Here is a 12,680-nt window from a genome sequence, read left to right on the forward strand (position 1 = left end):
TGTATAATTATGCTTGAGGTTCAAATCTATCCTTGCTTAAATTTCATCAAATATAAACTTTTTTCATGTAAACAAGATTCTTTGTATAAATAGTTCTCAATATATAAGGTAGGGTTTTCCTCACATCGGTGGCGAGTGCAACCGCATGCAGACAGTGATCGTGGGGCGTGGGCATGTGATGTGCACCCTCATGAATTTGTGTGCAGTCATGAGGGGCACATCCCATGCATGGGTCCCATGATCACTGTTCATGCATGCGGGTGGCACTTGCTACCATGAGGAGGTAAACCCATTTTATGTGTATAACAATTTGTCTTTTCCCCCTTTCTTTCAGTTATTTCCAAGTCAAGGAATCTTAGATAGTTGCTTCACGGCCATGAGTTCAAATCTTATGGGAAATAAATTTGTTTTTGTTGAAACTACTTTTTATAGGTTAATGATGGGTCTTTTTTCCATAGATTCCATGCCTAAGAATTTGAAACTAATTCGTAGAATATTGAAATAGCTGAGAAAGTTCTTATATGTTGATAAAATGTAATTTGATCCGTAATATTGGGATTAGACGTGTTGGTTAAGGTTAAGGTCAATGTTAATGTGTATGCATGTATGAGATACTGAAAAATAACAACAAAATTATGTTCACTTTGCTTTGCTGACTGTTCTAAGGGGTACTTTAATTTTTGTTGAAGGGTCTAGAAAAGGATGGGAAGCCTTAAGGTAACATGGATAGAAGTTGTGAATAAAGATATGGAAAAGCTTGAAATAACATCAAAGAGAGCACTAAATAGGATTACTTGGAAAATGACAAGCAATAAAGCTAACCACAAATAGTTGGGACAAGACTTGACAGTTATGGTTGCTTAGCTGAATATTTTCCAAACTCTAACTTGGGATGGGTAAATTAGAACATGCTGTGCTGTGTACTAATAGCTGAAAATCATTTAGGTGAAATATAACGAACAATTTAAGTTCCAGTTTCAATGGGCACGCCATACCGTATAGAATAAAAAAATCAAAAAGGACTTAGTACCCTTTGTTTATTTAAAAAATATTTTAAAAGAAAATTAAGATGTGCGATGCTGCTCTGTGATAGGAACCGGTACTGGCCTAGCAAGGACGGGCATGGGCCAACACTCGAAACGTTGATCTTTACTAATAATAACGCTTGCGTGGAATTAATATGAATTCTTGAGTTAACTTTTTTTTTATATTGTTATTTTGAAGGAGAAAAGGGAAATAACCTAATATAGCTACACATCTAAATTCTTCAGGTGGGTAAGTTGTTACTAACAGGAACTACTCCAAAAAGTGTTGCTATTACCATTTGTTTGCTTAAAAATATTTTAAGATATAACTAATGCATGCTGTGCTGATCTGTGCTTGGTGCTTGTACTGGCCTAGTGAGGACTGGTATGGGCCAGCGCTTGAAATCTTGATTGTTACTAATAATTTTTCGATAAAACATGCCTCTCGTGCGTGCATTCATAACGCTTGCTTGAAATTAATATGAATTGTCGAGTTAACTTTTTTTCATTGTTATTTTGAAGGAGAAAAGGGAAGCAAACTAATATATCTAGTATCTACACAACTAAATTTTTTCAGGTTGCTATATTGTTACTAACGGAAATTACTCCAAAAAGTGTTGCTGTTCACAATGCCACAGAGGTAGCTAGAGTTGTCGTAAGGTGAATTTTCTGGAAAAGAAATAAAAGCGACATGTTCTTAGAGTTGATTTACATGCCTTTCTTGTGCAATATTTTCAATTCTTTCAATTGAAAATGGAAAACTTTTGATGAAAACTGCATGTTATATGACTAGAACAGGCCAGTTGCATGGCTTTCCTTGGTGCTATATCCTGTGGGAAGAGTTGCTACTTTTCTTTCTATGGGAATGCTGAAGATGCTAGGTCTGAAAGGTAGAAGGTGGGTTGCATATGGAACACCATTCATTATCTTATTTTTCTCTCAATCATTTTGACTTCAAAAATGTTGTTATATATGTTGAAGAAGTTTTAATGATAAATTTCTTTTTTTCAGCTTACATATAAAGTGCACAATTGTTTGTTTTGTGGTCTTTGAAGTGAAAGGGTATATGCTAGATGCTTGTACCTTATAGGAATTTTCTTAATATAACCATGTATAAGAATTTTAACAAGGTCTGAAAGTTGGCTTTCAGTTTTGATTTCAGCAAGTTTATGGAATTTCAATTTTGACAGTTTCGGTGGCTTCAACACTTTTTAAGTTTTGGAATTTCTGGAAAAAAGGTCAAGAAAAGTTTAAAAAATGAAAAATAGATTAAAACAAAGAAGTCAAGAAAAGTTATTACATGATGTTTAAGAGTATTGTGTATCATTTATAGGTTCTATATTTGTGTAATTTTTGTAGTTTTGGACTAAAGTTAATCTAGCATATAATTGTGTAAGTTTTTTTTTTTCATACATGTACCCCACTCAATCTAATTGGCATGCCCATAGCTCTAAATTGTGTTTTGGGAAAAGCAACATGAAAACCTAGAATTATGATTATACTTAATTCTTAAAAATTAAAGAGAAATTGATCCATGGCTGATTCTCTAACAGATAAATGAGAATTGCTATCTATACCTCATGAAGAAAAGACCTTTTTTGTGGAATTAGCAATTCTACTACTTTTAATTCTGAAAATTCATTATATTCCACTTAGTAGGACCTGCAAATACATTGAATTTGAGTATTTTTGCCCATATGTTTGAGTTTAAAAGGCTACTTGATAAAAAGCATTTAGTTATAGAGTGCAATTTTTTAATATCAAAAAGATGGTATTTCTGTAAGATGTCATGGATCAGATTCAAAGGAAAATTATAGTATTCGATTGGATCTGGATCCAAATTTAGATATTTATTTATAATTTTTTTATGGATATGGATACCAATTCTTTTTTCATATATCTAGTAAAAAGTCCATCCAACTAAAAAATATTATTCTCTAGAATAATAGGTAAATCCTAAGATTCGAAATAGAGATGTTGCGGTTAAAAGGCAAGCACCAAAAAACCGAACCACCAAACCATAATGTTGCTGCCAATATCTGTGGGTGGTTATTTTACTTATTGAAAAGTTTTCAGATCATTAAATAACCAATTCATGTGTGATATATTGTATTTTAATTATTATTTTCAATAATTTTTTCTTTTAAAAAAGTAAAAAATATTTTTAGATATTTTCAAAACTTTATTGCTAAAAATATTTAGAAATATAAGTAATTTCTATGTAATGCTATATATAATTTATATATTTTTTATGAGCTCTCTAAAAAAATAGATAATTTATGATTATATTTATTTATGATATATTTAAAGATTAATGACAATACCTAATAACAAAATAATTAATATTTTATATTATATATTTATTATAAATAATTTTATTTTTAATATTTTAGTACAAGTCCAGTTGGACCAATAGCTTGGACTCTTGTCTAGGTCGGTCTCCATGCGGGTTTTAATGACCATCTTTAATCTTTAGTTATCTTGTCGCATGCAATCTGCATAGTGAATTATATTACCACCCTTTATGATTATATAATTAATATTATTTTTATTATTAAGTTCGGCTAAAAGTCTGATTTGTATTCAAATAATATCCGACTTATGTCCATATTTGGATAGAAAAAATATGGATATAACTAATATTCGACTTGTATCCTTATCTACTCATATGGATATGCTTAATATCCAATTTGTATGCTAGATCAAATATGGATATTAATTTTAATATCTGCTTAATATCCATATCCGTATTTGTATTCATTGAAAAATATGGATACAAATATGGATATAAATATATCCGATCTATCTTTGATCCTTTTTCAGCTCTAACAACAGTTTTTTTTGATGCCTTGGCTTGTTAAGGGTTAAATTTATTGTCTAACTCTTTTTTTAACTCAACAAAAAGAAAGAAAAAAACTTTGGAAATTGATACTACAGAGCCTATGTGCTTAAATAAAGAAAGAAATACTCTAAAATTGTTGTAAATGCTACTAAAATGTGCTGTTAATTTTTGGCCAAAAAGTTTAAGGCCCTGTTTGGGGGAGCTTTTGGAGGGCCAGAAAGTGCTTTTAGATGAAAAACTATGTTTGGTAAATTTTTCAAAAAGCTGTTTCAGCTTTTGCGGGAAGCTGAAAATAGCTTTTGGGAGGAAGCTCCAATTTGGAGCTTTTGGGAGGAAGCTGTTTCAGCTTTTTCGGAAAGCTATATTTTTGACAAAAATGCCCATATTAAAATAACATAATTACATAGTTTATCCCTGTATAAACCTAAAAATCTGCTGGAGCCAAGAACCCAAGCCGTCAAACTCCCTTCCGTAAGAAAAAGTATTTTTCTTTTCAATTTTTGTATACATCTCTTGAACCACATTTTAGAAGAAAAAAATTTTTAATCCTTTTCTATACCTTCCAAAATCAATCTATTGTTTTTTTTTTCATCAACCTCGCGGCCCACGCTGAGGTCCTCCTCGAGCGTGGACCATGAAGAAGAGCCCCTGGACCGCGGAAAATTATTTTATGAAAAATTATGGAAAATTATTATGGAAAATTATTTTATACTAATAATTATAATATTTTATATCTTTATTTTTGTATTATACTATAAATATAATATCATATTATATTATATCATAATACATTAATATGTTATATTAAATAATTTAATATTATATTATATTATGAAAAATTAATTTATACTAATAATTATAATATTTTATACCTTTATTTTGTATTATACTATAAATATAATATCATATTATATTATATCATAATACATTAATATGTTATGTTAAATAATTTAATATTATGTTATATTATGGAAAATTAATTTATACTAATAATTATAATATTTTATACCTTTATTATTGTATTATACTATAAATATTGTATTATATTACATTACATTATAATACATTAATATGTTATTTTAAATAATTTAATATTATGGTATATTATGAAAAATTAAGTTTATAATATTAATTATAATATTTTATACCTTTATTTTTGTATTAAACTATAAATATAATATCATATTATATTATATCATAATACATTAATATGTTATGTTAAATAATTTAATATTATGTTATATTATGAAAAATTAATTTATACTAATAATTATAATATTTTATACCTTTATTTTTGTATTATACCATAAATATAATATCATATTATATTATATCATAATACATTAATATGGTATGTTAAATAATTTAATATTATGTTATATTATGGAAAATTAATTTATACTAATAATTATAATATTTTATACCTTTATTATTGTATTATACTATAAATATTGTATGATATTACATTACATTATAATACATTAATATGTTATTTTAAATAATTTAATATTATGTTATATTATGAAAAATTAATTTATAATATTAATTATAATATTTTATACCTTTATTATTGTATTATACTATAAATATTGTATTATATTACATTACATTATAATACATTAATATGTTATTTTAAATAATTTAATATTATGTTATATTATGAGAAATTAATTTATACTAATAATTATAATATTTTATACTTTTATTATTGTATTATATTATAAATATAATATATATTACATTATATCATAATACATTAATATGTTATGTTAAATAATTTAATATTATGTTATATTATCAAATATTAATTTACTCTAATAATTATATTACTATTATGCTATATTAACATAATATTATTTTATATTACAATAATATTATACTATATCGTATATTTATGTATTAATTTATGTTATGTTTTATTATGTTGTGTTGTATAATACTATGCAATGTCCTTTATGGTAATTTTGTCATATAAAAGTACTTTCTCAGTTTATTTACCAAACACAAAACAAAGTACCACAGCACTTTACGAATGTAGTTACCAAACAGCAAACAGCTTTTTATAACAGCTCTACTTCAGACAGCTCTACTTCCAACAGCTCTACTTCCAACAGCTCTACTGCCAACAGCTCCCCCAAACAGGGCCTAAACCAACTAACCAAAACTGACTAAAATTGTTGAAACAGACTAAAAGCCAAACCAAGGATCAGTTTTAGTTTGATCTTGCCTGTAATTGTTTCATTTCAATTGAAGAGGATTGGTTTTGGACAAAACTTAAAGCCTTAATTTTGCCTTTTCTATTTTATCCATCAGCTATTTTATCTATTTTTTTAACCATTTATGAGTGGATCAATGCAAAAGACAAGAGAAAGGAACTTGGGATGTGGAAGAGGTCAATGACATTGTGAACCAGAAGTGCTATATCGCATGGGTAGTGGATTTTATTTTGTGGATATGTGGATGCATTTTGAAGAAGCATATAGCGAAATTTCAATTCTTAGTAAGAAGTTCATAAAGGGTGTTCTAAACTCCTTGGAGTGATTGTTTCCACTTCACCCTCTTCTCATTCTAGTTATCGATATTATTACTAAGTTAGGTACATTTGGAGAAGAGAATTTTCACATGTAGGTCACAATCCCTTCTTTTTTATTTAGATTTTAGAAAAATCGAAGAAGCATGTTAAAAATATTTTCTCAATCATGCTGAGTGGGTATCAGGGTTTATTGTGAGATTTAAATAATTTTACTTCGTTTCTTATGATTAATTTGGGATAGTCTATACTTGGATGGATTAGAGGTGCTTTTTGGTCTTTGAGGATGGAAGATGGGTAAGTTAGGAATTAGATATATTCTCCTAGTGAATTGGAAGGGCGAGATTACTCATAACTAGAGCCGGTCATGGGCATGGCTTGGGCATAGAAAAGGTCAAATTTTAAATAGGCCTGGCCCGAAGCATGACTAAAAATGAATAGAGTCTAGGCCCGAGGCCCAACCCATGATCAACTCTACTTGTAAGTGGTGGATAAGGTTGTAGGTGAACTCTTGTTTTTAATAGAGTAAACAAGTGTTGAAAGGAATTTTGTAGGTTTTACCTGTCTATTTTGGCCCTTGCTTCCATTGTGGGCATAGTTGAGAAGCATCTAAAGAGATTTGTGGTAAAGTGGGAGAAAGAAAGATGAGGTTAAGCAATACATTAACTTGCTAATTGGAGTTTTAGTTCTTCTGCAAAAGGTCAAGGGATGTTGGTTGAAATTGTGAATGGAATCCTTGGGTTATGGATAACTAGAGAAGGTCATTGTGGCAGGTGTGCTTTTTACTTTGTGGAAGTTTTGGACCAGTATTAAAGAAGTGAGATTTGAAGACAATATTAGTTTGAAAGTTGCAAACTGGTAACTGGGTGAGTTCAGAAGGACATTTGGTGTGACCAAAAAACTCTTTCTTTATGTTGTTTCAGATGTGGCATCTAAGCTAGATCTTGTAACAGGAGATTGTTGGTCAAGGGCTAGGGAGAGGTTTAAAAGGATTGCTAGAAGTAGCCTAACCGACAAGGAAGTTGCTGAAGCATGCGGCTTTTTAAACAAAGTTGTTTCTTGCATTGTTGGCTATATCATGAGAGATTTAGATTCCAGATCAAGGAGATGAGTGTACTTTTTTCTTACTATAAGCATTTTCCAACCTTGGTGGTCAGCGCTGTGTTAGAAGTGTGGTATTCTTTACGCATAAGGATGAAGCAAGTTTCTCTTTTGACGATTACTTTGGGAGAATTTGCCTCCAGAAAAATCTTGATAGAAGAGGAAGTATAAGTGATTTCTGAGAACACTAGAGATCCCACGACCAGCAAGATGCTCATGTCACCAGCCACGCAAGCGAATGCTTCTATGAGTTAATAATGCCATTCTTCAGCCAATAAGCTCTTGTTTTTACCAGTCATATAACATTTATCCTTTTAGGTAAACTTCCTAGTGCGGACAGACATCACTGAAATGTAGATGCTTACATGATATTAGAGAACAACACCCATGAAACTTCAAGATGCAAAGAAGTTTTTCCCATCCATTCTTCCCATACAATTTTGTAGTGCTCCTTTAGCTTTAATATTTTAGCAATTTGATTTTCAGTTTTGAAAGATGGAAAGCTTTGGATGTATTTGATTTTAATTGCCTTGTCATCCTGGCTTGAATCATTATTTATAAATTTCTTGCATTGAGCTAATAATTTTCTTTTGCTATCTCTCATGATACTTATTTGTTGTTGTAGGGAACCATATGTGACTGAAGATGAGCTGAAGTTAATGCTGAGAGGAGCAGAGGATTGTGGAGCAATAGAGGAAGAAGAGCAGGTGATAACATTATTGGACCAATATTTTTGATAGTTATTAATATATACTCCTTTGGCCTTTTAGTTATTTTAAGGTCCAATTAATGACAAAAAATATTGTTTAGTTTTGAATTTCATGTATTCACTCTAGTGTACTGTTTTTATAATGGAAATATTGATGCTGAAACAGTTTCATATTATAAAGAACAGTTTTTCTCCATTAAGTTCTTTGATATAGACAGATTACTTCGGTTTGATAATAATAAATTGCAGTTTGTGCAGTTTGAGAATGATAAATTGCATTGTCTCAACTCTATGCTGGGTCTCTTGGGGGAAGTCTTTCACTAATCATGCATTTGGCAGAAAAATTCCTATAATTGGCGAAACCAGTTTTTTTATGGACCTAGCTTAGATATGGTGTTATTTTATGCTTCAGTCCTACAAATAGGAGGATCCTTTTTGACCAATTAACTTAATGACATTAACAGAGAAAGCAAATATCCATGACTTACCTCACAAGATGGAAAGTGAAGCTGAAACCCGAAAGACTGTTATCGGTTATGCATTTAAATCTGAAACCTGAGCCTAAAAGATCGGAATTATGAAGCCAATAAATAGTTCTGTAACCAGACAATTTAGGTTTTACAACGAGGAGCTTCAATATAAGTAATGCAAATTAATACAAAAGCAAAGTCATATCGTTGTGGAAACCACTTTGATTTGTTCTAAACTAATGTTTTATATTTTTTCGGTCTAACAAAATGCTAAGAAAACCGTTCATAGATTTTATCAAGTAGAAATTTGTTTTGCTTACAGTTCTTACCCAAGGTTTGCCGTACCGGTGCCGGACCTCGTACCGGTGCCACACTGGCATAGTATCGGTACGGTACGGTATAAAATTTTTTTGGCATACCGAGGGTCGGTACGCCACCAGTACCGGTACCGAACCGGTAGGTATGGTACGCCTCGTACCGTCCGGTTAGGTACGGTATGGCATACCATGTTCTTACCTCATATGATATCGTTAACGCGATGAGCTTAAAGCCTGCAGGGGTATTCCATTATGGGCAATAAACCTAAAAACATATACATCATCCAATCACCAAGGAACTTACGACCAACTGTACAAAAGACCACTATGTATAGAGCCAACACAATTAGTTGGCTTATATGCAGTCCCACTTGTCGTAAGGTGTTGTCTAGCTTCATGATTCATTACTTAGAACTTTCTATCCTCAGTTATTTTCAGCAACTAGAGGAAAAAACTTTGCCGAGAATCTTCCCTTAGTGATGCACATTTGCACCTCTAGCAGATGGCACTTTTCTATTGAGTAGAGGGATATTTTTGTCAATGTGCCTTGAGTCCCTAAAAACTATACCCCACTGATGTAACATTAACCATGTCCATGTCCTCCTGTGCTCTTGCCTCAATCCTAGGTAGAGAGTATGTGAAAAGAGGGCTGAAATATGGAAATTGATGGACAGTATGAATCAGATCAGAGACAAGTTTTTGTAAATCCATTTTCTTCACTCACGTTTTGGTCCTTTCAAAAAGCATTGAGGAGAGGAGGGTAGAGACTAGAGAGACTGTTGAAGGGTATTGTGAAAGCAAGTTAGAGCACTATCCTCGGTTATTATGTATCCTCCCTGTTTTGCTCTCTCAAGAATTACTCTAAAGCTGAGATAATGAACTCGAGATAATGAACTCAAATCAACTTCTTTTAAATGCCATTTTACTTACCATAAGAGAGGTAGCATTGCTTTTACTATCGAGTAAAAGGCTTAAAATGATAACACACATGCCTAATGCTATAATCTGCATTTGTTATGAGCCATGTGTATATGCACAAAATGAAGACTTCTTTTTCTCTACATGTGATTTAGTCTTTTCTGCATTACAGAAAAACTGAGTGAATGTTTTAGCTGAGTCAAAATTTACATGTCTTAACCTCATGAAAGCTGCTAAATCTTAATTTTGCCGAAAGATGCCTGCTCTAATGGTATAGGTATATTTTTGAATTTTCTGCGTATTTCAAGATAGTAATAGAAAAGATTCATCCCCCCCCCCCCCAAAAAAAAAAAACCCAACACACACCCAAACCACAACAAAAAGAAAAGAAGAAAAAAATTCGGGCATATACAAGGATGCGTTTTTGGCACATTTGTACAGTCTTGATTTAGTGAACCATGTATTTTATGTCGAAGAAGAAAATGTTGACTGAAATTCTTTATAAAATAATCCTTTGCAGGATATGATTGAAAATGTTTTAGAGATAAAAGATACACATGTCAGAGAGGTGATGACACCTCTGGTAGATGTAGTTGCAATTGATGCAAGTGCAAAACTTGTTGATTTTCAAAAGCTATGGGAGACTCACCAATATTCTAGGTATGGTATACATCCAAATGTTATTATCTAAGTTATATATTTCTAAGTTGTGATTGTAATTTGTAAGCTTAGTTGCACAATGTCAGGGTACCTGTTTTTGAGGAGCGTATAGATAATATTGTAGGCATTGCCTACGCCATGGACATGCTAGAATGCGTTGAAAAGGTTTGCTTCAAGCCAGTCTTTTAATTTGTCTGCCTGTTTTTCTGTTGCTTCTATGGAAGAATGTTGTTACTACATCTATACTTGTGACTTCCCTTTCCTTAGGTGGGTACTCTTTTTTTTTTCTTTTTTTCTTTTGAAGGTTGAAAAGCTGAAAGAGACAACCGTGAAAGAGATTGCGCATATGCCTACATATTTCGTTCCTGGTAATTTAAAAAGATAGTGATAATTTAAATGGAGGTTATGGATGATGCATTAAAATAACTTTTAGCAATCTGTCTTTGTATTTTGTAGGCTTTAAATTTCAGTCGTAACTACTGGTATTATAATATTTTTTCCTTACCCTAGAAACCATCTGATGATTGTTAATCCTTCCTTCGCTTTTTTCCTGAAATGTAATTGAGGAACTTTTAACTTTCTGGCCTTTTAATTCTTGTTTCAGGTTACATAGAATTATTATTGTACAGTATTTTTTTTTTTTTTGGATAATTTCAATGGATCGGTTCTTGTTGGCACTGCAGATTCAATGTCTGTGTGGAACCTGCTTAGAGAGTTTCGCGTAAGGAAGGTTCACATGGCTGTAGTTCTGAACGAATATGGTGGAACTGTTGGTGTATGTTTGTATCCTAGATGTTCTCTCTTCACATTGTAGTAAGGTTATCAGCACCAGGAGCTGCATCTATTGCTTTCTCTTTAATGCCTTATAGAGTCATTTCTTCCAATGTTTGCAAAAAAAAAAAAAAAAAAAAAAGAAGAAAAGAAAAGTACTTTGTCATCCTTCAGCTTTTAGATTGTGGGATTTTATTGTCGTCTTCTTATCACACTTTTGGTGGCTTTGATTATTTGATCACCAAATTTTCTTAATGGTGTAAAATAAAGGCCAGCAGCATATTAGCCTTTCTACTTTGATCACTACTATGTTGTGGGGCCGAAGCATTTCACCTTGCATAGTTTCAGTTATTCAGCCTGCTAAAATCAATAAGTATATTTTCACCAAAAAGAAAAAAATTAAGATGTATTAGCTTATATTGGATATAAACGAGCTTTTCATTTGAAACTTATGGATTCAGATGAAACAACTTAGATTTGGTGGCTTCAATTATAACAATAATGTTTTGCATGCTATCATTCCATAGAAACAAATATTTGTGATTGTTAGTTGCTTAAATTCTTTAAAGGATTTATATTGCTTCTCAACATATTTCTTGGCTTCATTTTTTGAAGTCATGTACTGTATATTTATTACAATAAGTTCTCCGATGTTTATTTGTTTTAAATTTTTAATTTTTAATTATTTTTTCTTACTCTATCCTGTCAATCATTAGTTTGCATCTGCACTAACTTTAAGAACTGAAAATCCACATGAATAGTCTCTCGGCGATATGTTGACTCAAGGATCGTCGTGCCGGTATTAGGGCCTGTACCTGTTGCCCAGCGGCATAGTTTGGTACGCCCCTGTGCCATTCTATATCAGTCTTATACCGACAGTAGAGAGGGCGGGGGAGAGGGAGACGAGAGAGGAAAAGAGAGAGAGGGGGGAGGGAGGGAGAGGGAGAGGGAGGGAAGGAGAGAGAGGGAGGGAGGCGGATGGTTGAAGGAGGCCGGTGGAGGGTCAGGCAGGGCGGAGGAAGGGCTCCGCCCTTCGGTTCCTCTATTTTGTTTGAAACAGGGGTCCCGAAGGGGGGCCTTTGTCCTGAAGTGGGGCCTTTGTTTTTATTTTGAAGAAATTAAGTGACCTCTGCCCCTCCATGTCCCTCCCCATCCCTTTATGGCCCTCTGCTTGTCTCCTCTGACTATCTGCCTCCCTCTCCCTCTCTCTTCCTTGTTCTCTCTCTCCCCTATCCTCACCGGTACCTCGAACGAAGGGGCGGAACCCTGTCGGTACCCCTGGTATGGTCCAGGATGCCCCAAACTAGGCAATTTGGGGTGGCACGGTGAACCTTGAT

At 32.4% G+C, this 12,680-nt stretch overlaps 1 protein-coding gene across 3 annotated transcripts in view; it reads left to right on the forward strand.

The window, feature by feature from the left end:
• The window catches only part of LOC103714926 (putative DUF21 domain-containing protein At3g13070, chloroplastic), a 56,275-nt gene that overhangs the window by 17,056 nt on the left and 26,539 nt on the right, over positions 1 to 12,680 (forward strand). For all 3 annotated transcript variants that reach the window (XR_005512191.1, XR_003387128.2, XM_008802395.4), the window contains exons 4-10: positions 1,603 to 1,685; positions 1,824 to 1,922; positions 8,124 to 8,205; positions 10,433 to 10,572; positions 10,659 to 10,737; positions 10,877 to 10,940; positions 11,256 to 11,347. Coding sequence is in view for 1 of the 3 variants with exons in the window: in XM_008802395.4 (XP_008800617.3) it covers positions 1,603 to 1,685; positions 1,824 to 1,922; positions 8,124 to 8,205; positions 10,433 to 10,572; positions 10,659 to 10,737; positions 10,877 to 10,940; positions 11,256 to 11,347 (639 nt within the window). In the remaining 2 variants the exon portion in view is untranslated. The remainder of the gene's footprint in view (positions 1 to 1,602; positions 1,686 to 1,823; positions 1,923 to 8,123; positions 8,206 to 10,432; positions 10,573 to 10,658; positions 10,738 to 10,876; positions 10,941 to 11,255; positions 11,348 to 12,680) is intronic.

This window comes from Phoenix dactylifera, chromosome 6, assembly GCF_009389715.1.
Source record: "Phoenix dactylifera cultivar Barhee BC4 chromosome 6, palm_55x_up_171113_PBpolish2nd_filt_p, whole genome shotgun sequence".
Taxonomy (NCBI): domain Eukaryota; kingdom Viridiplantae; phylum Streptophyta; class Magnoliopsida; order Arecales; family Arecaceae; genus Phoenix; species Phoenix dactylifera.